Source organism: Corvus kubaryi, unplaced genomic scaffold (assembly GCF_017639235.1).
Source record: "Corvus kubaryi isolate FWS band 111438036 unplaced genomic scaffold, C.kubaryi_AGA036_p1.0 split1-37296, whole genome shotgun sequence".
NCBI lineage: Eukaryota > Metazoa > Chordata > Aves > Passeriformes > Corvidae > Corvus > Corvus kubaryi.
The window spans coordinates 13,414,838-13,442,652 of record NW_024582075.1 but is presented as its reverse complement, the minus strand read 5'-3'; the positions used below and the strand labels follow the sequence as shown (position 1 = coordinate 13,442,652).

General features: G+C 36.6%; 1 protein-coding gene across 13 annotated transcripts in view; it reads right to left on the bottom strand.

The window, feature by feature from the left end:
* Nucleotides 1-247: 247 nt before the first annotated feature.
* NFIB (nuclear factor I B) overlaps nucleotides 248-27,815 on the bottom strand; it is a 264,254-nt gene continuing 236,686 nt past the window's right edge. For 6 of the 13 annotated variants that reach the window (XM_042013069.1, XM_042013070.1, XM_042013073.1 and 3 more), the window contains 3 exons: nucleotides 26,227-26,309; nucleotides 17,489-17,577; nucleotides 248-6,791 (listed from right to left, as the gene is read on the bottom strand). In XM_042013069.1, the coding sequence (XP_041869003.1) occupies nucleotides 6,662-6,791; nucleotides 17,489-17,577; nucleotides 26,227-26,309 (302 nt within the window). In that variant the 3' untranslated portion in view covers nucleotides 248-6,661. The remainder of the gene's footprint in view (nucleotides 6,792-17,488; nucleotides 17,578-26,226; nucleotides 26,310-27,815) is intronic. The other 7 variants (XM_042013077.1, XM_042013081.1, XM_042013082.1 and 4 more) reach the window with 4 other exon arrangements.

The window sequence follows — 27,815 nt, the reverse complement described above, 5'->3', positions numbered from 1 at the left end:
CGATGATGAAAACTAAACAGAAAAATTAAACTGAATGGATTACCTGATTGTATTTCCTTCTGTTCTTGCTCTCCTTCTTTTTCTGTGTAAGCTAAGCCTAAATGTGTGCAAACAAATACATTAAATCTAAACTAGGTATACAGAGAACTCCGTAAGTTGTGCCACACTGTCAGGCTACAAGGTTTAAGGTTTGTTTCTGAGATACTGCCAGTTATGACTCTTAGAAAAGAAAACGTAAGACCAGGTCTGTAGCATAGCTCATTTTTATTGTTTAAACAGTTTTTGCATAGGAAATATATCCGCTTCCAGTAATTGACTGCAGTATGAGCAGCTGCTAGCAGTATAGGCTGGATATAACAGTAACAATCACATTAAGTCAAGCTTGATTTACACCAGTTTAAAACTTGTGGCAGTTGAGTTCATTTGTAACCTAAAAAAAAAAGTACCAAAAAGAACATTATTATCCTCCAACTAGGCACAATAAAAACCTTTGTTAACACTCAGGCTAAAATCAGGTCTGATGCCAGAGGGCCCTAATTCCAGAATTAAGTAGCTGTACTGTAATGCATCCTCCTAGTGAAGGTTCATTACACCAAGACTCTGCATGCACCTTTTTTTTAATTAAAATGGGACCTTCAGGATTTATGGCCTACAGTATGGGGAAAAATGCCAAAAGTTTTAAAATGGATCAACCCTGGTATGTAGCTAGCAAGCAATAACTGACTACTTGTCACCTATAGTTGTACTAAATGTATCTAAAGAAACACACAGCCCTACAAAAGTTTTTCTCAGAGAAATATCATTGAGATGGGGTGCCTCTTCCCAGATTACTAAAAGTTCTATATGATATAAGCACAAATTAACAGCTTGATGAAGACATAATCTAATGCAGCTCTTGAGAAGCCTATGCCTGGGATTGAGGAACCCCTCACATTCTACAATGTTGTAGAGATTATTTTTGAAGAAAATGTTATCTGAAACATATTTACAACTGAACTCAACAGAGACTGTGAAATTGAACAGGCACTGCTCATTTGTTTGAGTTTTTTGGTAAACATTTTGCTGGTTTTTGTTTCTTTCTCATTTTGCATCAACTTCTATCAGTCCATGCAACTTCAATGCCCTCAATGAAGAATGCATAATAAGCCATACTTCTTAAAAAACTTCCTTCTGCATATAGAGATACATTTGCCACATCAGTCCCTGTAGCACAGTTTTCAAAACCATTCTGTCAAAAATACAGTAATACAAAGACTGGCTTTAGTGTCACTAGCTCACACTGCTCTCCCTTTATTCAGGCCACCTTCTGTTTTACTGTTATGGTATCATGCAATGAAAGTATCAAAGGCTTATTCCAGGATATCATGATGCCAGTGACACTGAAGCCCTTTTCACAAATTCAACATACATCTGAATTGCAACACACAGATATTTCTAAAGAGTACTAACTAGTGAACCCTTTTATCAAAAAAAAAACCAAACAACTACTTACAACCATTGAAGAAAAATTTGCAACAAAAAAATGTAAAAATTGACCGTCTCCAACTTGTCCCCTTTACTATTGACAACGTGACCAACAGAGCTGTGGCATGGAAACAGTACAAAGAGTTGTCATGGCAATAAGTTTGGCTGATGCAAAGGTCATTGTGCAGGGTTAAAGGGCAAAATCAGTGGTCCATGTTATCCTCCAACTGCAGTGCTCCACCACACCCACACAATTTTGAGGAATTATTAAAACTGGGGAACTAGCAGAAAGTGCAAATAAGAAGGAGACAGTTTTCAGCTCCTTCAGCATGGAGTAGAACATTCAGCTTTGAGCCTTTCCTGTTTAACTTGATTAGCTGGCATGTGATTTTACTCTCTTTTTTTTTCTTTTCTATAGAAACCAAATTAAAAAATCCAGGAGCATACAGCTGGTTAACGTTAACAAAAGACCTTGACAGGATTATGTAAACCATAGAGGATGTCATGCTTGGGGCCTTACTGCCAGCAACATTAGAGAGTTTTCTCATTAAAAGTGAAAACTGTACACTGAATATGGGATAACTTTCTGCAGCCTTCATAATCTCACACAGTATATATAATTTAGGTTTAGGTACAGAACACACTCCGGTGTCACAGATGTCTTTGTGCAATCTCTTTCATTAAGTCCTTATGAAGCTACAAGTTGCAAATCCAAAATTCTGCTCCCTGAGGACACAGCTGTGTGAGACTTAAGTACTGTTTTAGCTCTCTGCCTATCCTGAATAGCTCTGTGAACCTAATCTTAAATACCATCATGTAACAATCACAAAAACTTTTGCTAAAGGCCATATATACTAATAAAAAAGACAGTGGTACTTCCAACATTTTGAAATGCTCTGAAAACCAACTTTTCCAATACTAAATACAACAAAATAACCTTCATAAAATATAACTTTTCTCCATTTACATTTTTAAAGGATTAGTAACCTATGCTTTTCAAGCATAGGAATCTGCGAAATAACTCCTAACATGGACAGATTTTTCTTAATACATAAATTAAGAAACTGGAGAGTTTTAACCCAAGTCCAGTTTCTAAACAAAGAATATTCTTGTTTAAAAATGGAAAGGCATTTCCATTATAATTGTTAAAAAGTTAGCTTTACAAACAAGGGTATTTTAATTAAAAAAAAAAAATTCTTAACAAAACTATACAGTGTACAAATTACTGTCTACAAGGTAGGCGGTTTATTCAGAAGATCATCCTTTCTTCTTGCTACTTGCAGCTTCACAAACTCATTCACATATTTTCAATGGAGATGCCCACCTGAACATCACCCCACAACTATATTGCTATAATTAATATTTTTGCCATGTCTTTATGTACAGTCTCCTTCACTGCCTTTTTTTTTTTCTTAGTCAAGCCTCAAGCGTTCATGTCACTCCAGGGGAAACACACTTCAGTGGCACAGCCATGAGGCCAGGGCTGCAAAGCAACTTAATAAAGGCAGAACAGTGCACATAGAACGGGGTGGCTCAATTTAGTCAGAATACACTTCCTGGTGAAGGAGGAGGCCAGAGACTGGATTTGAGTTCTCAGTCTTATCTTAATCTTTTGAATGCTGAGCTTAAAATACAACCAACCAACAAAGCCAACCTAAAACCAAACATTAAAAAAAATGAAAAGTTCGTTATCTTCCAAGCAGGCTTCTCTATTAGAGAGGTAGGTGACAAAAACCCACAGTTGTTGAATAACCCAGTGTAAGGAAGGAGATTATGTCTCTAAAAAATTGCATCTTTAAGCTCAGCATCTTTTCATACAGGAGGCTAGAGATAAAAAAATAAAATAAGAGCATCTATCTTCCTACAAAGGGCAATCATCATTCTGGATATTTCATGTTGAAGCCTGAACTTGTTCCAGTTTTGTCCCAATGTGCTATAAAAAGCTTTCAGAGAACACCTTGCTAATGGTACTAATCAAGGACATGCCCCCAGCACACCTCTGCTCCCAAACTGCTCTGTATCATGACGTGTAAAGGACAACACATACCAGGCTAGAGACTGAGGTGCACTCTGTTTGGGTCTAGCACACTTTGCCATGTGCTTAGCAAACAAATTACTGACGGGCTCCAAAAAAGAACCCCACATTTCTTTTTGTGTCTGTGTCTTATCTTTCTCTTTTTTTTTTTTTCCAGTTTAGCAAATCTCAAAGGCTCCTGTCTTTGTAGCCATTCAAGCCCTGCCTACACACTCTCTCTCCCTGGAGCCATGGGGACATGCCACCACTACTGCTCTTAACCACACTTGGAACCAGAAGGGACTGATGGTGGCACGCCCCCAACCAGTGCTCCTTGGGGTGACTGCTGCTGGAGCTGCGCCTCTGGGACTGCTCCAGGGCAGGAAAACCTCCAAAACACAGAGACAACTGCGAGGGATGAATTTTCCCATCCACATGGTTATACGCTCCTCTGCTTTTACCCTAGTTGGAGAATGTGTTTTAGAGAAAAATTTAGCCTGTGTTGAGCCATGCATTGCAAAGATCCCTTGTGTGTAAGAGGTCACCAGCAATAGGCCCACTACTGGTCTGCAAATGGGATTTTACTGGAAACACACTTTAATTTCCACCATGATCTAATTCCTTACAAAAAGAAACTCCTTCTCTACTACACCCCAGGGCTCTCCATCTGATCTGCTCTATCAGAAGAGAAGACTGCAAATCTCTGACATAGCCCAAGCAGGCTGAAAGTTGTAATTCAAATGCTGAATTAACAAACTTGGCAGGGTGAGAAGGGAGTGGAATATAAAAAAAAAATTATGTACAGGAAAAAATCAAGAAGGATAAGGGGGGGCAAATTTTCTGCATGAGCAATTCCAGAGTACACTGGAGTCAGTGGAATTATGCCAGCAAAGATGCCCTGTACTTGCATTTCCTAGACAAAGTGAGTGTCTTTGTCATTCTGAGCTAAAAACATTTTCTAACATGAACACTTTAGGATGCACTATCTTTGCCAGAATGGAAAAGGCTTCATCTCACTGTGGGTCTTGACCTCTTTCTCCATCTGTCTCTCTTTCTCATGAAAAAAAACCTTGAAGTAAAACAATTTCCTCAAGTCAAGTCTGCCTCCAACAGAATTCATTATTTATTTTTTAAATCCAGAAATGATTTCAGCTTGCACCCCAGGTGGGAAGTTAAAAAGAGGGAACCGATTTGAAAGTTTGTCACAGTAGGCAGAACAGTTGCTTTGCAGCCCTTGCCTGGCTAAGGGTGCACTGCTTCACAGCTACACTGTAAAGTGTTAAAAATCCTCCCCCCCCACCCCAGAATATATATATATGTATGTATAAAAAAAAATCCCCTGTCCACCTCTCAGTACAGAAAAGGACCTCATCACACTGCAAAAATAGCAGTACCCACTTTGGTCAATTAAAACAAACAAAAAAAGCATACATTATTCTTTTTTTTTTTTTTTTTTAAATCTGTGTACTTACCTATAGTAACCAATACAGCTAAAAGCACTACCTACATAGGCAAAACTTGGTATTGCATAATTCATATAAATTTGTATCCCCTCCCCCCAATATTAATTGGAAGATGAAAAACATGAAAGGTTAATAGAAAAAACACCAAAATACTGAAAATATTGCTGGTCGATTACAATTCTTAAGCGGCAACTATACACAGCCATGATATGCTTTATAAATGTGAGATAAAGGTATAACTGTCTAAAAAATCCATGATGTCACACATTTTTCGCATCTGGAGTACAAAATATTTTGTCATAAAAATGGTAAAGATTTAAAATTATAATAAATGCAGCAAAACAAGTGTAGTGATGTCAATTTTTTTGTAGTTTTTTTCTTTTTTTGTTTTTTTCCATTTTTTTTAGATTTCAAGGCAAGGCACGTAATGTGGACATTATATCTTCGTGCAAATTAGGATTACTGGAAAGAGTATTTTAAATTTTTAAAGAGACATAGAGGCAAAATGTCTGCCCATGCACATTATATTCCTGTCAATATGTGAAAATTGTTGAACAAGGCTAACTTCTGAAAGCACCATGCAAGTTTACAGCACCCTGTAAATAGACTTACATTAAGAGTGCATTATTTAAATACAACATATCCCCATCCTGGTATTACCAGTTTGTAAACGGTAAGCTTTGCCCTTGTGACATGGATTTGCCTATGTCTTTGTCTCTATGATGTAGATTTTACAGAAACATGTAAACCCTATGGGTTCTTGATGCAACAAGTAACTTTAAATAAATAAATCCTACCCCTCCGAGGAGGCAGCAGCTAAACCAACATAAGTGCTGTATTTCCATTGATTTCTTATTCTCAAGGACATGATTTGTCTTGACTTAATGCCTTTTAATGCCCTCAAAAACTGAGGGGAAAAATAAGTTTGTTCAAAGCAATTTTTATTTTTATTTTTAATCCCCTCAATTTAGAGTCCAAGGGCTGAAGGACTTATAGTGATGACCTCTTAGATATGATTTTTAAATTGCACTTGCCTCTGTAAGTGTTTCTTTAGTGGGGAAAATGTCAGTTTTTTCCTTTTCTTTTTTTACTGTTGCATGAGAAGATAACACTTTTACCTGCGTAGAGGCATTTCTTCCATAGAGCCTGTGTGTCCATACTGATTGAAAATTTCAAACTGCATAACACACTAGAAAAAGGCTGAATTAAGGGCCAAAGTTTAATAAATCCATACTGATAACTAAAGGCTACAGAGCTTATTTTTAAAACATTTAGAAATCAGACTGCTGAGAAAATGGCTGGCTCACGGCCCTTGTCCTCCTGCAGCTCTGCTGCTGCTGCCTAGCCTTTGTTTTGTGAGATAACCAGGAATAGTGATCTCATGCGTAAACAACAAGAATACTAAACCAATAGAACTAGCTTATCATGCAAATATTAAGGCATCTAGAAAGTCAGTTAAAATATATTGTCGGAGACAGAACATCTATTTCCCAGCGGACTTCATATAACAAAGGCTACTTAGCAGGAGCTGCATTCTACTCATCAGTGAAATATCATCGACCCTTTGTATACCATTTCAGTTTCAACCATAAGGGAATTAGTGATTGTAAGAGCTGCAATTGCTGGTCTATTGTTTTCTTCTTTCTTCAGTTTCTTTCCTCATACTGTCTTCTTTTCTTTTTTCCTTTTTTTTTAAATTTTGCTTTTAATTTTGTTTCCCTCAGTTGCTTGTTTCTGCTTGAAGGAAAGGCTCTCCAATTATGTTCAAACCATAATTTGGGACATTTGTCGGCAGGATCGGTGTCCTATTTGATACTTGGAAAGGAACCAAGCTAGCCCAGGTACCAGGACTGTTGAAAAGGTGAAAGAGACAAGGAGGGAGAGAAAGAGAGAGAAAAAAACAAAATATAAATTAAACATGTATACAATGAATTTGAATCAAGGTTCAGCCAATATTCATTAATAATAGTACTACTTATGATAAAACTGGAAACAAAATTTGTGAATGTAACTTGAGGTTCTACTTCACAGTTTTATTTGTGAAAGTATGAGTTGTTTGAAATAAAAATAATTGTGTTGAACTCAGTAGCAAGTTGTATTACTCCTGAGTTACAGTAAGTGGTCTGTTTGTTTATGAAAGCCTCCCAAAATGTCGGATGCAAATATATGGAGCAGGCACAAGTAAACCATACAAGTGACACTATATAGCATAGTGTCATTTAAGAACTAGTGAAATATACCACAGGGTACATGTGTTCTTTTTTCAAGAATACAATATAAAGATTCAGTGGTTCAGCATCCTGTGAGATTTCCTCCTCTCTTACAACACAGCAGTTTATCTTGTCACCATCCCAAGATGGACCTCTGAGATGCACAGATGCCCATAAGAATAGAGGTCTTGTAATGTTCATAAAACCTGCTTCTTTAAAAAATTTCAGTGTCTAAGAAACACCAGACAGCACAGGACCTTGTGCATCTACACTTACAGCCAAGGGTAGCTGTGAGTCAAGGGTAACAGTGTATTCCATAGTTTTTTCAACAAGCCTCTGAGAAAAAAAAGTTTTCAAAGCCAATTCAATGACTTAGGAACTTAAGTCATCATTTCAAAAGCGCTCTGTCACTGAGGAGCTGAAGTCCCAATGGCATTCACAGGTTCACTGGGCACCAATCAGTCATAATTGCAAGATGGATACTCAAAGACAGCTTCAGCTACTGGTATTCAGTACCCTGCAGCCTGAGCAGCCCTTTCCTTAGATATGGTTCTGGCAACCCAGAAGCTCAAACCAAACTTTCCTAAGTTATAGGATTCTATGACTCCAAAGAAAGTTTTGTTACATTTATTCAGAAGAAAAAACAACATCATTAAGTCAGCATCATTGCCAAAGAACTAGTACCAAAACTGGACATAGAGCTTGCAAACACATCTTCCCTCTGCATTCCACTGTATTGAGCTTTTCTGTGAATTAGTCTTTTCACAAACATAAGTTCTTACTTGAAAATACATTTTGGGATTAGACTAATGAGTTTCATGATAACACATCTGCAGACTAAACCCTTCAACAGGTGCATTGTGGAGGCTAAAAGTTTTCTTTCCTCTCTGTCTTTTGTCCCATTTCTGCCGTGCTCTCTCCCTGGGCACGAAGATGCACTTTTGTGGCACCGTGTATAAAGAGGAAAATAGACTCTTTTTATCTATTTTAAATGTGCACAAAATAACTACATTTCATTTGGCAGATTTTTGTGACCACTTCAGTTCCTGAAAAGTGGTCAACTTATATTGAGGAAGAAAAGTCAATGAAAGTGGGCTGCTGTGCATGAGCCCAGTGAGTCTTGTCGCTCGTCTGTCTCCAAAACTGCGACAAGGGTACATGTTTCTCAGGCTTTTCATATTAAAAATAATACAAAGAGATTCCATCGTTTATTCCTGCTTGAAACTACTTACCTCTCTAAACCTGTTAATTTAGTATTTTACCTCCTAGCAATTAATTTCAGGTGCTATGCCTTACACATGCTAAAAATGGAAATAGTTCCTGACCTGTTTGTCTCAATGATGGTCATATTCCCAAAGGAGAAGGACAAATTTAATTTCATGAAGAAAGCACACTAAATATTAATATCTTAATGTTTTCAATGCCTGAAGAACAAATATTATTCAATCAGGCTGTTGGGGCTTTTTTCTTCAATTGGGTATATTCTCAAAGGACACCTAAAAATCTAGAGGATTTTAACCTTTTCAGAATTTTTTTTAAAAATTGCTGTTTTCAAAACATTAGGTCAGGTAATATGTTTAACTTCTTTGTCATTGTTTTTGATTCCATTGACTATTACACAAAAAAATCTATTGGAGGAAAAAAAAAACCTTCTGAAATTTAAAAATCACAATTACCACTAATCTTGAAGCACTCACAAAGATTTAAACCTAGTTATGCATGAAAGATTTTTCCAAGATGATCTAATGAAAACATTATGTTCCAAAAAGAAAAAAAAAAATTTCAATACTAGAATTTCATTTAAGAGGCTTAATTGTTTCAACTTCTCCTTCTTCTTCTTCTTCTTTCACAATTTGTTTTAAAATGCATTTTTTGTTTCTTCCTCCTTGGATTTCAATGAGGTTAATAAGCAAATTCTAAAAATAACAGACACAAAGCAAATTGCTTCCAAGCACGTGGAATTGTAAAAATAAGAACTAGTAATAATATAGAGCCAAGCAGATTTGTTTGCTTGGGATCTGTCTGTATACATGTTTTACAATGCACAATTCTTTGCTATCTTGTTACATGGGATTTACTGTGTTTAGTGACTTCAAAAAAATACAACACTAACTCAAAGAACATAAATTTTGTTTGAGGTCAAGACTCTATTTAAAAAATTTCTGTGGCTAAGGCTAAACACACAGGCTCCAGGTTATCTTTCTGAAGATTTACAGTGCACTTCAATGATTGGATATATACTGTCGTGACTTTTTGCTTTGTTTTAAAGTTACCAACCTTCTACTGACTACAGTGGGTGAAGGAAACAAGTCAGTGCTAACTAAAAGCAAATTACTATTTGCAGCTGAATTTTTATTTATTACTTGAAATTCCAGACAGAGCTCTTGATTTCTATGAAAAGTGCTCAATAAAAATAAGTTGTAACAAGTTCTTAATATGACTGTTGTTGCCATATGACCTACCAGGTTAATACAGGTGTTTATTTAAACCTTTCAAATGTCCCACCTTATATTGTGACCATGACAAAAATGTAGACTGCAAGAAATTCATCAGTACTACTTATGGATCCTGAGGGAGTAATAAATCTCCAGTGTTGACACTGTGTATATCCCACAGGAGTTTCAAAGTCCCTTTTACTGCTCACATCAAGCCTTCTGCCAGAGATGGTGGTGCAGACAGTGGAGCACCTGTGGGACCAGGGCAGCCACACAGTGTCTGCCTGCAGGGCTGGAACTGCCACCACTTCCACACCACTGGAGGTGGCTGAAGTCCTGGTCTAAATACACACACTGGGCAGAGTCTAGCTGTGCTGGCAGCTGGGAAGAACAGCCCATTCCTTGTGTTTGCTGGCATTTCCTAAGCTGTTATTTCAAGGCTTGATGAGTTCTGGTTGTAGTTTAGAAAACAACCTTATCATACTACAGGTGGATGTAACTCTGTCTTAGGCCACCCCAGGCCTGGTACCACCACCAGATGCTTACTGCAGACAAAGGAAGAAACCTGAATGAAAGCTATTGAGGAGAACAGCCCTAGTTACAGAAAAGCTGTGACACAACTGTGAATAACCAAACACACAACACAGGCTCTGCTAACCTGAATGAGTATGGCTGTCTATCCAACATTCCCATGACCTCCCTTTATATTTACAGCAAATTTAGCTGGACTTTCAGCTACCCTGTGAGCCACACTCTGCTCTGTAGTTCCCCAGAACTCCAGCATGATGCCAAGCCAGACCAACTACCCCAAAAAGTAAGGTTCCCCTGTTAGCCTTTTCCAGCCTACTGGGAAGGGACCTCTTGAGTACTGCAGAGCTTAGCTTCTGCCATGGAAACCATCCACTGTTTTTAGGCAGAACATCCTAACAGGAATGACAGTTACTCTGGCTGCAAAAGCAAACTTCACCTGGGTGCCTATGAGTGGAAATACAGGAAATGGAGAAACAACTTTCCCTCCACCATACCATCCAGCAGTCTGTGTTAGTCCCAGTTAAAGTTCAGCACTTGGTTTCACAAAACCAGAGGCAATACTCTGCCTCTGTGCACTAAGTACCTTAACCAGGGAAGCCAAAACTCTTTCCATTGCTGGGACACAGACAAGGTTGTTGTCCTTGCAGAAACTAATAGAATGTCTCTCTGCCCACACAGCTTCTCCTTTAGATAAGAAATCTTTGTATATATGAGTGGAATAAAACAGGTCTGTCACACATTCCAGCTTACTACTCCTGAGGAAATCTGCTATCTGTCTGCTGACAGAAGGTATAATATAAATGCCTTTCCCTTGAAACATGAAGTGAGACTTAAAAAAGCTGCTCAAGGCTAAGTTTTGAAGAAAATTTCATGAGAAGCACCATGAGATTCTGTTTTGAGATTCAGATCCACCTTTGTTGCAGGACCACCTTTGTGAAGCATTTTGCCTTTCAGTAATTTCACTACTGGTAGTGGTTTTCACCATAGCTAGACTATCAGATACATTATACAGTCATCAGCTCCTCTCTATCCACAGGAGGTATAATGTATTTATCTGTTCAAATGTAATAAAACAGTAAAGGAAAATTGTGCAAGCATCCTACAGGGTTAACATTCTCCATTACACTTTCCATTACAGTTTCCAGATGTTAATTCAATCAAGATTTCTGCCATGATTTCCTCTTAAAGATAATAATTGCTGTTTCAAGAACCTCTGATTAAAATATTACTGGAATGAACCACAAGTAGTGCTTACATTATATGTATATACAGTCCATTTTGGAGGTTGTAATAACATAAAGAGCATAATAATGTTAAAAAATTAACTAAATGCAACAAAAAATAAATTTAATCTGACCTGAGTAAATGTGGAGGTCTTTGAAATTCTTATTTTCCACCAGTTATTACCTTCTTTCTTTTACAGTTTCATTAGTCTGTAAGAGAATTTTACCATTCAGAAGTACACCTAAAGAGTACTTCCTTCTTGTGGCTTTATTATCACCTACATGAACCCACTAGCTAACAGAAGGTAGATCAGATTCTGCCAAGTCAGACTTTGGACAGAAAAGGTAGAAATACCTTCAATGTTGAGAGAAGGGATGATAGTAAGTCACCAAGCAAGGCACATCTGTCTCTGTAGTAAGTGCTTGCCCACACACGTACAGGGACTTTTACCATTTAAAATTACTAGGATCATAAGAACTTTGGAAATGCAAATTTCCTAACCTCAATGCCTTGGCTAAATTCCCACTTCTGCCTACCACCCTTCCAACATCTACTTAATGGGGTACTTCTGTTACCATTCTGAGCTGGTATCCATAGGTAAACAGCTGTCAAGTTTTACCTCCAAGATGAGCACTTGTTTCAAGAGATGTATTAAGTGTGTCTCAGGTTAGTTTAGGATGAATTCTACAGTTTAGCAGGCACATACTACCCGTCTAGCAGATGGAGGAGTTGAAAACCTACTGATTTCTTTCCAGGGGAGGGAAAAGGGAAATCTCCTATAAGAATACTATTTAATCTATTCCCTGCAGACTCCTTTTTTTTGACAGTGTAACACAAAAAAGTATGTAAAGATCAGGAAGAGGCTACAGAGCCCATTACTAATAAATACCCACAACAGAGGGAGGGTCCAGAGAAGTGCTGCATGTCCCTGGCATGCTTTGGACCATCCAGGTATGAGAATTTGGTGCAGGAACAGGCCTAACAGAGGGTTTCAAATACGCACTTGTACACAGGAGACTATGACTAAGTCAAGCCAAACCATGGAGAACATGTGCTCAGTTACTAGAGCCCACTGGGTTGCCTATGAAAAACTGACTCTTCACTTTACACACCTGCACTACCTTTTTCTTTTTCCAAATATTATTATTTGCATTTCAAACCATTAGAATTTTTACCTTAACACTTATAAAAAATATAACTACAAGTTTATCAAATTAGCATGACTAAATAATAATGGAGACAATCCCAACTGTACCAAACAAACAAACAAACAAAAAAACCAAACAAAGCAGTTCTACTGCTTCAAAAGAAACATTTGGAGGTAAGATGATAAAGTAGAAAGCTGGAGTAACCAAGGGGTTAAAGATACAGTTTACACTTGGGAATTTTCTATAATATGCTCCTCCTTCCCTAGCAGCTGCCAAAAATCATCTGACAGGAAACATAAGATTAAGTTTGTCCCACCTAAGTGAACAAAGAGAGCTCAGAACAGGCAACCAGTTCACTACAGAGCAAGAACTTTTCTAATCCTGCTGGAAGCTACAGTCCTACTCACAAATTATTACTGAAGTTGTTTTCTTGATTTTAACATCTTGCTTCTAGAGCAACTCATTCATTTTGGTCACACTGCAGTTCTTGTTGCTTCTCCCATAAAGGTTAACTTAAAGCTCCAAACATAATCATGTGGAAAATGGACATTATTGATTCCTATGGTCCATTGTTCCCCCATTCTAAATCCCTGAAGTTCAAGTTCAATCTGGAATTACATCATGTCTGGTTTCTCCTGGTTACCAGACGGCTTGAGACGTGACCACAGCTACAGAAAAAACAAACAGCCTTCTTCACGCTTCGGCTCCCCTATCGATTCAAACATAAACTTTTTTTCTTTCTCTCAAGTATGCTTCAAGTATGGAGCATGGTTAATTTAGAGATTAAGTTCCAAATTAGATTATCTAATGGCATCTTAATGGATTGCTGACCCATTTCCTGTGGGATGGCAGCATGCAAGTCTGGCTTGAATACAACTAATTTCTTAGGAAGTGTTCAGAAGATGTTTGCCTAGATGGAGAGGAAACAGTGTTCTGCACATCTCTCTGCACTACAGAGTTGGGCAAAGCTATTAGAACTAGTAATTTAAATTTATAAAGATAAGAAATCATTAGATTTTCTCTCTGTGAATATTTTATCAGGATACTTCAGCCTTTTTGTTCTTAAATCATAATGAAATGGTACTTCTATTCCAAACCATTTCGGGGGAGAGGAATGAGGGAGGGGCACAGGTCAGAGTGTATGAACCACCTCTCTAACAGGTGTCTGTGTTTGCCAAAATGTGTTTCCACAGATAAGCTGTTGCCTGTGTAACTTTAGCTATATATTTTCTTGATACTAAACATGCACAAGGTATTGTGCTACAAAAGCAATATGCACCCATTTTCAATTTCCCTTTAACTTCTTTCACAAATCAGATTATCCCATTTGATTGCCTTATTATCACTGTTATCATAAACACACAGTGGTGCTGAGGGGGGCTGGGGAGGGGGTGGCCGGAATGATGTTCGGAATGCTGAACACCCCTACAGCTACAGCTGAGAAAGAAATTCAGCACTCTGAGAACAGAGCTCCTCTCAGCATCTCCAGGAAGGAGACAGCTGTTGTACTATACTGATGTGTCAAGATAACAGAATGAAAGCATGAAATTCTAGCCTAGTCTATTTCCTTGGATACTGTAAAGGTAATGTTAAACAGTTAATGCATAAAACTATCACAGAATGATTGTTAAAAGAATCAACATTAATAAAAGTACATTTGTCAATAGCTGAGTTGAAATGTACTCTTTGGCAATGAAAAGTTGCTAACAGTCTGTGGAGGATTTGCAAATACTCCATATGGTCTAGGAGAGACCCATCATGCCAGCTTTTATAAGTATTCATACTGGAAATACCATCAGTGGTGTAATGACTGGCTTAGATTTAGGATCAAACTCACGCTATCAGCCTCACATACACACCCACCCCACTTTTTGACACTCTCACTCATTTCTTAAATGTACTTTTTGCGTAAACTTGCCCTCATGTGGTGACCAAGGCTGTATTTTCCTAAATGAGCCTTACAGATTTTCACAGCTTTCCCTTGCCTTCTGTCTCCAGGTAAACAGAACTGTTGTTACCAAAAATATAAGGATTGGTGTTTTTTAATGGTTCTGAGTATCTTCTTCACATGTACACCAAAAAAATTACCTAAATGGCCATAAGAGTGCTTGAGAATTTATTTCTATTGATGTGTTTAAATTGTGCTCAAAGCTCAGCAGACACAATTAAATACATAAAGAAATAAATGTAAAAAAGCATATAAAGACATAATATGCACCATAAATGCTCTAAGTAAGCAATGAAGAAACCAAACCAATCCAAACAAAAACTGTAGATGGTTTGGGTATGAGGAGGAAATTAAAAATTACTACTTCTAAATACATTACCAAATAACTGGGGTGGGGTTTTTTCCATTTTCTTTTGTGTTTTTTAGGATGCTCGCAGAATATTTAATGTAAGTATTTCCTTTAAAGATAGTAGAATGTTTTATTCAGTATTAATCTATTTTTTGTTATCACTATTCCCTGCAAGTCTTCTGGTTTTGTAGAAAATGGTATCAGTGACCCAAAGTTTCATGGCTTGTTGTTCCTTTTTATGTTTTTTATTATTCATATTCTCTTCTTTTCTGCAAAGTTCAGCCTTTGCATACAGATCACTACTGACTTATACCTGAATCTTTGAATACCAACAGAGAGGTATGATAGGAAACTATTACTGAGACAAAGAACACAGAAATAACAGAAGGTTTCATCATCCAATTTGCCAAGGTTTCCAAGGTGTGGTTCACTAACAATTCTTGATGACAAAGCTTTCAACCTGACCAGCTCTGCTAGCTGGTATCTGTAGAGACAGGGCAGCTAATGCTGATGGACTGCCAACTTTTTCACCTGCCTGAGGTCAATAATACTTCTGAAAAATCAGTATACTTAACCACAAAAGCCTGATGTAAAAGGTGAGATTGAGCACAATCAAAATGATTTAAGGAAATCACATAATCAAGAATTTATCAAACCATTTGGGGTTGCAGAAACTTGTCTGGACTGGGATATGTTTCCTTGTCAATGTGTGACAATTCTTTTTGCAATATATTCTCATTTTTCAATGTTAGTTTTAGTGCTAGAAAGGCTCACTGCTCATTAGCCTGTGCAGGTATAATTTCTCTTCTTAGGTCCTCATTTCAGTGGGATTTGAAGAATGCCATATTTCAAAACCTAGCACCTAAAAGCCATCTATTTCGGCAGAACAGCTTGTTTCTTTGTCCTTCCAGGCTGTGCGTGGTCCAAGAGCAAGTGGCATAACCTAGGCCCCTAATGAAATGCCCATGGCAGAATTTGTGCCTAGGCTCTTCTGGTAGTGCCTGTGCATGTTGGCAGGGCCACAGTGGAAGGCAGCACTCTGGGAATGACCTGCAAAGCAGTTTGGTCTGTAACAGTGAATGGATCATGGAGCATTCACCACCAAAATTTTCTTGGTCATCACCCAGAAATATTTTCCCCCACTTTTCCTTTCTTTACACAGTTTATGCCCAGGGTTTATGATGGTACTGAAAAACAGAATTCAGCAAATGCTAGGACAGTGCTTCAACCACTTTGAGTGGCATTGCTTTAAAGAGGGCTTGAGTGGGAACTGATTAAAACCAAGTGAGGATGTTCCTAGATATGTAGTTGTGATGTAATTTTCTAAGGCCTGTCAATGCCCTGAAAAATGCCACTTCATAGTGGGAGAATAAATCACCCTTTCTGCGCTATGCAAGCTCAGTTTGGTTTCACTACTGGCAGTACATTGAAAACTCTGCAATTACTGTATAATGGGCATTTGTAACGTGAATCACAGCCCTTGAGGAGATGAGATTACTCCATTAGATAATTTTCCACTGTACTATTTAATAAATAAGGAAAGAAATGACAAGACCTCATTTTGCCACCACAATTGTTCCAGATTCAAAACATTATTTAAGAAAAATTAAAAAAAAAAAAAACACAAAAAAATTAAACTTCAGATTTATAAACAGCACCAATTTTCAAATTCAGTAATTTCCCTTCCAAATTGATTTTCAAAAGCCCCAAAACTTCTAGCAATCCATAGTACCGTCAGTACAAGCATCAAAAGGCATTTTGTACGTACGTATAAATTACACTCACACACATACTTACACTAACTATTCAGAAGCACATGTATTTTCATGTGCACATAAATTTCAAAAAAATATTTAAAATTGTTTCATGAGTGACTGGCTAATACTTCATCTGATAGGCTCCCAACCTACAAGCTTTACATGTACAGCTCTTGTTAAGTGTTGAGTGCTGCAGATAATCATGTACATGAAATAGGTGAAAACTGATGTATCAAAATTACACGGATTCGTTTATATGCCCTATTTAGATAGACACACACCTTCTACTGTTACCATAACCCACTATATACCAAGAGACGTAAAATCTAATAAATTAACAATATACCAAAGGTTAATGGGATTTATTCTTTGGTTTATTTTGGCCCTTTTTTTTCATACAAAAAGAAACTCCTTTTTTGTAAATCATTCCTAATTATTCTGTTATTTATTTGAAAAATAAGATGGTTTATATCTTACCTTCATGTATAAGTTAGTGACCTACATCTACACCAGCCAATTGGTAAGAAATGTTTCTATGAATAATATTGTAATAATAGTAATTCTTTGCCCAAAAACAGCCACCACCTCAGCCATTTATTATTATACTCATCTATACCTCTAACAGCACCATTTTCTTTCTGTTAACCACTAAGGTCCCAAAAATATGACTGCAAATGACATTTTTAAAGTCTAAGATCAGTATTTCCTTCAACTCGCAAACCCTTTGCATAGGACAGCATAACGTTGTTTCAAGTGTTACATTTAGGGACCGTCTAAAGTCAGCTTACATGAAAGATAACCTGAATGTGTATAGGAGGAATGTTACACACATATTTTGATCATAATGCTGTCACGTATACCTCTGGAGGCCCACTAAAACAGATACTGTAGCTCTATGCAATTTTTTTAGAGATGGTGTAGGGGTGGAAATAATTAAAATGTTACCTTTGCCAAGTAATTCCCAATGTATCCTCACTGGCACTGGGGTATAAATGCCTGCCGTTTTGATTCATGGTCCAGTCACAAATTCTCAGCTGTCAATTGAAACCTAGCAGTCAGATATGGATCGAGCATACTACAGTTTTTAGTATTTAAATGAACACATGCAAACTAGTACTGTACATGGCAAAAGTCTTACTTTCCCAAGAAGTAACTTTAAAAAATAAAACAAAGAAAAAACTTATTTTGAGAAATAAATGCCTATAGACTTGTTTAATATAATGCTACTTTAATATGATCCTCTATTAATAAAGCATAAAAGAGTAACTAGTGTGTAGCACATAACAATTAGCCATTATTAGATTACAAAATGAGCTGGAATAAAAGGAAATGTTAATAATCAATAGTGAGATACTTTAAGAAAGGAAATAATTAAGCTGGCTTTTAAGCAGTGCTCTATATAATGTGTATTGAGTAAAGGTAAAATTTAATCAATATCTTCTAGCATGCTTTTTGTGAAACATAGAAGACATGCAACTTACAGAAAATTTGCCCAAATTAAACAAACTGTATGTCATTATCTTGCTATTTTAGAATAGTAAATGTATTTTGCAACTGAAGATTATTAATCTAGTGTTACTGAAAGTGGTATTACTTAGCTAGAGGCGACAAAATAACCTAATCTTCTTCAGACTCAGAAAAGTAGAATTTAAAATACTTTACTGCATTTTAATATAATGAGGAATGTACTAAATGTTAGCTGGAACAAATTCTTCCTCAAATCATCAGTTCTGCCTTCACAGATTGTTCAAGCAGCCCTCTGCAGTTCTCTTTATTTAACAGCTGCCCGATAGTGTTAGCAGATTTATTGAAAATATATGCTGCTTATTTTTAAGTTTAAGAAAGTGAGCTTATCTGGCTTCTGAAGAAAATATACATTTTATCCTCTGTATAATCGTGTTTATATAAATTGCTGTGCTATTATATATGGTTAAACTCTCTTATTTGAAGATAATGTTGCTGAGTTTAATTGCATTCAATGAATTTTAGTTTTCTCTATCCATATTCATGTTCTTGAGATAGCACAGGCTACAGCAAGCAAACTACAATAAACTGTTTTCACAAGAGCACGATTAATTGCAGTCCTTTCCTGAAAAATACAAATGCTGAGGACAAGACAATATTGCAAACACGACCCTGTCTGGCTGTTAGACTCATAAGCTTCCTGCTGTTAAGGTCTGAGAAATGGAAATGTTAGTCTTTGATGTTTTCATAGGGATTGTTTCTTGTTTGTTATCTAAAGAACTCCACGGGACCTTCTAAAGACCATTAAAAGCATGACTAAACCACATAAAATTAACCAGAAAAGGAAACATGCAGTCCAAAAGTTTGCTAGAGGTAACTGTGAATAATACATTAAACATGTTTTAAGAAATGGGTAAGTAAACATTTGATTTAGTCACTACACAAAACAGGATTCTAAGTCTGATTTTAATAATGAAAACATAATAAAATAGTCAGCCCAGTTATTCAATGTACAGTAGATGTATTTCAGCTATTATCCTTAAGGATGTAATAATTTTCACTACATATGCATATTTTAAAGCTTCATAACTTAGCTATAAAACCTCACTTGCAGCTGAAACAAAAGACTGAAAGGTTAAACCCTCCCACCCATCCCGCTTTTTTGCTTCTTTCACAAAATATAAAATCTATGAATAAAAGCCATTTGGCTGATTAAAACCATTAAAAATATAGTAAAATCACAAAATTAGTGTTACCAAATTATTAAGTTCACTTAGGTCTAATTCAGAAATCTGGCAAGCACTTAGCTTGCTATATAGAACCTAATTTCATTTGCCATTTGGGGAAAACAGTAAGAGACTGATACATTACATTTTAGTAAATTAGCTTCTGCACTAAATCACTATATTCTTCCTAGTCTGTATGAAAACCTTCCTCACATACAGTTAATGTGTTAAACTTATCATTAAGGAAGCTCCACAAAGCTTTTGAAACCTATTTCATAAATGTTAGAAATGACATGCTTCTTATTAATTTGGTCGTATGTACCTCAATTCATCTACATCCAAATACTGCAAAGGTAATAGTGCAACATGTGCATTTTATAGGTAAGCTGTAGGCATGTACATGCACAGTTATATGAAGGTTCATGCTACATGAGACTCACAGTTAGTACTGTAGTGCTATTCACTGCACCAGCTGTGCCATGCTTGCACTACTGACAACACCTTGGAGAAGTGCAGGTTTGCATGACAACTGGTTCTATGACAAGCCCAGGGCTGTATTAGTTGTACTGAAATACACCTTCCCAACATCAAAAACTGCTGCTCCACACTTCTCAGTAGGCTCACACAGCAGTCTCTAAAAACTAACCTGCCTGGAATTTTTCTTTTTTAATCTCCCTCACAAAAACTTCCCCTCCCAAGTCACCCTTACTGAAAGATCTGCATGTCTAAGATTTTGGAATATCACTTCCAAAGACTGTATCTGCATCCTCTGCATGTGTTGAGTGCTTTCTGGGTAAAAATACTGTAGAATTTAATAGCACTCTGTAAGCCTGGGCTCCATTTGGAAGAAGTGGGAGGCAGTGGGAGGCTGCCCTTGGAGGATGTCCAGACAGCCCAGCAGGAGAAGCCTGGGCACACAGACCTAACGTGAGTACCAAGCTTTGGAAGGCTGTAAGGCTCTTCATTACAGTATTTCCAGTGCTATATGTTGTCTGAGTTCATACTGAAAGCTTTCTGTAAAGCAATGCCACAGTGTTAGCTGGAGATGAGAAGGCACAGTCACTCTCACACACTCTAAGCCATCTAAAAGAGTTTCTCTGCAGGATATGTGAAGAGGAGAGGCAGGAAACTACTTGAAGGCTACTTGAGAAAACTTACATTCCTCAGTAGAGTGACGTAAGAAATTGTTACATTTAATAAATGCTGAAAAGCATTACCAATTTTCTCAAATGTATGTTACGAATGAAAATGAATGATGTGACTTGGCATAAGACATGGTGAAAAGTCTTTCCTAGAAGGCTGTTGAACAGACTTGACCTTTAGTCCACAGTTCTGTGGTTTTTTATCAAGGCAAGTCACAGGAACCTCACTACCATAATACCTTCCATCCTCAAAACATTATCAACGATTTTCTTAGTTATCTCTCATCTAACCACAAAAGAACAGAGGATGATGCCTGTGATACATCCCCACTGCTGCATTCATGAAGCAGCAGAGAGCACAAAGCCCACTGCATGTGTTTTTCCTGGGAGGCAGTGCAACTCCCTCATTTACATCAGACACTTTACAGGAAGGGGACATAGGCCTGGAAGGCCTGGAGAAAAGCAGAGCAGTAGACCAAGTGCTTCTGTTCTGTACAGTGCCAGGAAATGGATTTTGTTTTGCACTTTCCAGAGCTGTGAGACATACTGATGTGAAGTTCTGCCCAAGTGCTAGATTTTACTATAGCTGTCTTCACAGTTTAAACAGCACCTTGCAAGCACAACCATCCTGTGGTGTCTTAAGTATGCAAATCACACATACATTAAAAACCCACAGTCAACAGCTTAATCTTTAATCATAGTATGAATAATGTTTAGAGGTTAGTAGTTAAGGAGATTTTGTAGTTTTGTATTTAAAGAACGGCTGTCTAAGACTAACACTCATTTCAAGTTTCTGTGATAGCTAGTAAAAGTAGAATTGTGTTTTGGAAAGTGTAATGGGCTATTGCTATAACTTCTGTTAGTTGAGAAGAGCCCATAAAACTTAACATTTGCATATTGTCATTGTTCTGACTGAAACTTCCTTTAAATGTGTTTCCTTTCCAGCAAGCGTATGTGAAAGGTGACCTCTTAGCCATTTACATACCTCCCTGGTGATCATGTGACCGAGTTTTACGTCAAACTGTCAATTATGATAAGGGACACAATAAGAACAGCCTAAGTGTTGATAACCTGTTTCCTGACTTTACTGACAATTCTCTTTAGGAGTCTGCCTGTGTTCTTCTTTCAGTCTGCTGCTGAAAGCAAAAGCAACATCCACCCAAAACATTTTGTAAACAAATACTCTGTGGTTAGTGGACATTTAAGTTCACAATTTCCGTGATTAATAGTATGAAGAGAAATACAACTTAATAACTAAAGGATGCATCTGGTAAGAACAACTTTCTACTGATGAATCAGGGAAGGCATCTGTAGGAAATAAAAAGCTATCCACAGTTTTCTGATCATTGTAGAGACCTTATTAATATGTACATTGAAATGGTCTCACTCAGAATTGTAAAATCTTTACGAAAATCATTAATACAACATACCATACCCAGAAAGTGTACGCTTTAGTGAAAACCACGCCACTGAGTTTATCAGTGCAAAGATTGGAAGAGCTCATTAACTTTTCAGCAATTAGGCCAGCATTAGTTAGCACCATTTACAGTGACTGGAAAGTTCTAGAGGTTATTGTCTTCACAGACCTTAACAGCTGTGGTTTTCTAATTAAAAATAGAATCATACATACAAGGCCCCAAGGTGCACTAAATTTAAATGGTCAAGAGCAAAAACATTTCCATTATTTCATTCATTCCAAAAGAAATCTTTTTTTTTTGTGAAACCATTATTCTGTACTTGCAATAAATACAAGCGTCTGTGTATTCATCCATCCATCCATCCATCCGTCCATCCGTCCATCCATCCATCCATCCATCCATCCATCCATCCATCCATCCACCTTTTTATACTGTTTACACAGGCAAAGTGTATGACTAGTGTTTCTGGCAACTTTCTAGCATTATTGCCAGAACCAACATAACCTGACTCTCAGTGTTTGTCATTTCAATACCATAATAAATCCATGAAGTGGAGAACAGTGACACAAGGAGGCTAAAGAAATGCTGTCACGTAACCATGAGAATTCTGAGCACTAAGACTTTGTTACTGAACTAATGATCTTGCCATCAGCGAAAAGAATACAGACAACTAGAATCTGGCAAGGAATTCTGTCCACTTGTAGAAGGTTGAATTTGACCGACTTTCCTCTGTTGGTTGGTTTGTTGCTTTTTCCTTTAGTCTAGGCTTAGAATCCACAAATCTTCAATAAATGCAGATTAAGAGCTTGGGGGGGGGGGGGGGGGTTGCAGAAGGTGCACCCATATAATTGTGAAGATTAGCCAGCCTTTCGCTTATTTAATTTACTGAGGATGTTTCTCAGCACAGATACAGAACAGTGAGCAGTTGATTTGGTTTCAATCACCAATAATAAAACTAAGAAAAACTCTCTCACTCAGGTGCTAACTCTTATCACTTCCCTTGCCCTGTCCCATGGTGTTCTCCCTGCAGTTACATTATCAACACTTAACAACTCTCAGAAGCTGATGCTGAATTAAAAACAGAAAAACAAGTGGTCACTAATAATTTTTAATAGACAGAGGAGGTCTGACATGAATTTTTTACAAGAAAATTATGACTCTCCAGATGCCACTGAAGCAAGATGTATTTTTTGTAACTATTCATGCCACAGTATAGAAACACCTGGCATTTCAAAGCAAGCAATGGGAAGATCTGCCAGTTAGTGCATCAGAAAGTGGACTGCACAGTTATAATTCCCCATTAGAATCTGGTCCTTCTAACTATTAATGTTACAGACTAAGTACTGCACATAAGATCATATTTTCACAGTATCCAGACCAATAAAGGACAACGAATTCTCCCACTGGCCCTATTATGCACTGCCTTTCAAAGTTTCATTCAGTGCTTCCCGTCTAAAGGTGGGTATTTCAGGTGCGCTGTGCTATAAATTGTTTACAGGAAGTTCTAGCAAGCTATCCCTTTGCCAGGACTCCATGTGAGTGTGTGTTGCAAAATAGATGTGTAACTTTTAAATTTATTGTGGTTACTGTAACTTAAATGGGCTATATAATGGCTCTTTTTAACAGCAACAGAAGGTACTCAAGGGTACATGCCAATTTTTCTCATACGCAGAGAGAATAAATCTTCATAAAGACTCTTCCAATAAGTAAAAAATGTACCAGTGACAATATTTATTCTTGAGGGGTCACTGTGCATTACAGGGTATGGGGAATGTTTAAAAGACCTTTCTGGAACTAAAACCACTGGCTTTCTAATTTAAAATTTCTCTCCACTAATACAAAATGATTAATTGCCTTATTTCATGTACCCCTTGATTTTTCTTCTCATTCATCATGGGTTGCTTAAAAGCAAATGCATTAAAAATCTGCCACAAGAAGAGTGGTCTCTTTTAAATTGTTGTCAAGTAATGAAAGGACATAGTAAATCAATCCCGTTTCTGCTTTGCCAAAGGATAACTTTTGCTCTATTAAAGTTGTTTAAACAATCTCAATGCTCTACCTTACTTTCTGGGTAATTTATATGTATGTGCTTATATCTATATCTATATCTATATGGCACTATCGTCTCTGAGATACCTTTAGAATTGAGTGAAGGCAACTAATTCATTAGAAAGATACATATACATATTTATATGTTCATATTTATCCATCTGAAAACCTCTCTACTTAGAGAATTCTGTTCTTTCAAATGGTTTCAGCTGCACATACTACTCCTTAATTTTCTACATATGTGTAGGCGTTCATACACACATACACACACAAACACTCTCAGGCAAACATAGATATGTCCATTCTATATGTTGGAAGAGAATAGTGAGTTAAGAGCAAAGACAATAAAACACTGATTTTTTTAAAATATACTATATAGCTCACTGGTCACCAAGTGATGCTCTTGGATTATTATAGTGAGACTATGAAGCAATATACTCTAGAAAGGAGAACACTGGTTTAACAGAGTGGCATTAAATAATTTTTCTGCTTCTGAAGTGTATGTGAGATCTAACTTAGTTTTCCCTTCCCTCTATGCCATTTGGCCACATGTTTTACCACAAAAGGGAATATCAGGCACAGTACATATAAACATCAAAGACCTTTGAGATCTCTCTCACTTTGATGTTCCAAAGACACTGCTGAAATTTTGAAATCTGTTTTGATCTACACAAAGACAAAAATAAATAGAGATGCAGAACATTAGCAATATATATGTCAAAATTCAGCCAGGATAAAATTAAATATGCTTCTACTACTTTCTGGCGTGTGATGAGAAGTTTAAAAGTCTTTCAATGAGCTTGGAAGAAGGTGGAGTGGGCCTAAGCAGTAGAAATTTGCAGAAAAAAGTGTGTCCAAAAATACAGAGGGGAAAAAAATTATGGCACATCCCCCAGTTAACAGGATGTCAGAGACATTTCAAAGAATACTATATAAAACTTCACAAGAACTCCACAAATTTTATTCACTGTGCGTAAAAAAGAGAGGTGTTGTGTGTGCTTTAAAAAACAATAAGCATATACTGTGTATCTTTGCAAAAAAAAATATTATAGTAATTATAACATATTTCATAATACAAAAATCTTTGAGAGGTTAAAAAAACTAACAAAACAATATGTCAGAAAAGTTATTGAGAAACTAATGGCTGGAAAACCATTAATAGTCATTACATACTTCCATTAAAGTGTTCAGATGTTTGAATTTAGGTCTTACTAGTTAAATAAAAAGTTGGCAAAGCATCAACTATTTTGGATAAATTATCAACTTTATGATTTTCTCTGAACTCTGCATGTGGTGACCTTTAAAATGGACATACTGCCACCTTGCCCTGGGAGTGGGTATGGATAGGGAGTTTCAGCAGAAGCATGTCATCTATACCTCAGCAAATACAGAACAGGTAGGTTTTACTGAAAAATGAAACAAGAATGTGTATAAACTGCTGACAGGAACCCAAGTCTGAGAAAAAAAATACAGTACAACAAATACCAAGGCCTGTTTAACACCCTCTTTCTTATTGCCACATTCAGCTCTTTTCCTTGTAACATTCTACATGCTGTGAATTTCAAGTCCTCTACTGCTAAGAGGAACACAAACACATATCATAAAGTACATTAAAATTCAAAAGGGTCTGAATTTATTTTTGTTACTAGTAATGTGCCATTTCTGTATGTGCATGGCCTTGCTACTGACTGCAGCTAATTTATTTGTATGCCATCATTAATCTCGTCTGTATATGTTCACAGTTTGGGTAAACACTTCATTTGCATTAAATTTACAGCATTAATGAGATGTGAAATTTAAAATGCTACTTGAAATATAAATGATGTAAGAAACTAGAACAAAAACGTGGTTTTATCACATTTGAAATCAGCAGGCCAATTTAAACCTATTACACTAGAAGTGACGATGTGTTGCCTTGAGAATTCAGTTTTATAACTGATTTTCTAAAGCTAAAATGAAGAAAAGTACTAAAAATCTGAGGGAAAACGAAAAAAAATAACTTGGAAATAATAAACTGGATGTTTTGCTTTGAATATTTTGTTTATTTTTTAAACTGATTTTGAAATTTGTATTTGTTTTTTAAACACCTCATTCTGCTTCCTAAAATCCTATTAAAGATTACATGTACAAACTCTTGAAAAATAAAATACTGAAAGAAACATGATTAGGAGTTCCTTAAGATGGTAGAAATCTAAGAAACAAAGCATAGGCTAAATTGATATTTTTTAAAGGTTTCAGTTTGTTTTGAATAAACTTCATCTTCACATAGCAAATACTGAAACCCTCAAGATTTCAGTCTAATCCAAGATAACAGTGGCATCATGTAGGAAGGTAATATTGCAAAAGCTTCTCTATATCATTACACCTACGTGAAACTTGCCCACCTGTTGCTGGTGTAGGAAGGATGGGTCTCTTGGGCTTAGTCCCACATATCGATTGGCTTGGGATGTGCCTGAGGCTGTGTAGGCTGATTAAGGAAGAACAAAACATATTGATAAAAATACCAATCTATGATATCTATTACCTTGTACAGGTACAGTACAAATATGAGATCCAGAGTTATGATTTTGCAATATATAGGATGTGTCTTTGGTTTTCCTTTAAGAGAAAGCAAAAGAAATACTGGACCAAATTTGGAAAGGCATGTGTAAATTCCTATAAACTTCAATGGAAGCTGCATGTGTAAATCATAATGATGTCTCTTGACAATAAGAGTTCCTTTGATTAAATTTTTTCAAATTATTTATTAATGTATTTCTTTTACAGAATCCCAATTTTAATTTCCAATATACAAATCTAAAGCAACTGTGAAATCACCAAAATTACAATGCTGAGAAAAAACATTTGTGATCATATTATTTTTATTTCTGTAAAGGCCCTGTTTTTACCAAGAAAACCCCAAACAACTGTAAAAGAACAACGTTCATTAGAAAAACTTATGTTGCATGAAATGATTCTTTGCAGTAATGGGATGCTATCTGATTAATATTTTCCTAAGAAGGGAGCTAATTCTTACTGTGCAATAGAATAGTAAATATTCAATTCCCACATACATCAGAAAACAATATTTTCTGAGGGGAGCTATTTAAAGAATTGTCTCTCTGCCTGATACAAAAGGTTGAAGAAATCCATTTCTGAGGGGAAATTGATGCTGGGATTTGTTATAGAGTATGGCTCCTTCATCTGTAGGACAAATTCCTGTCTGGTCTCTGCCAGTAATTCCTAAAAGCCATTACCTTATCATGGCTTTTTGTGGAACTTATTGAATTAGTTAGGTGGTCTTACTCAAATTCCCAGTGTGGAGATGTCCACACTGCAACCTGTAGCACCACAACCTGGAAACTTGCTGGAAAATTGGCAAAGACTTAGTAGCAAAACCACTAAAACAGGACAGATACATACAAGCCTGCCAGTGAGAAGCTACAGGAGAGTACTTACTAAAGTGACCTGCTAATATTAAAGTCACATGGAAAAAAACAAGAAAATGAAATGCATGCATTAAATTTTTTTTTTTAAATGCTAAATACAGTAAACAGGCTGTACTGAAAAAATGTCATAAAAATTAACCAGTACTAGAAGGAAATTATGATGGAGGCCACAGGGATCCCCAAATATTATTAAAGCCTGCTGTTCTTTCTCATTAAAAACAATTCTGTTATTGCACTTCAGAATGAAAAGCAGTGCTAATCATTTGCCAATTTATTCTCATCACACTGAATAATAATGGTTGTCCAAGTTATATAAATGGCTGAACAATAATTTGTTGTCCAAGTTATATAAATATATAACTATATCTGTTTTGACCCAGTCAGTCACTGAAAATAAAAGTAAAACCATGCCATAAAATGTATTCAGTGTTGATTTTCCCATTAGGTTATTAGCAATCTGTGTGGTGGACCTATTATGACTGATAATACAGTTTATATTTATTCATATATCATTTATATATCAGAAGGACATGATCCCTCATTTT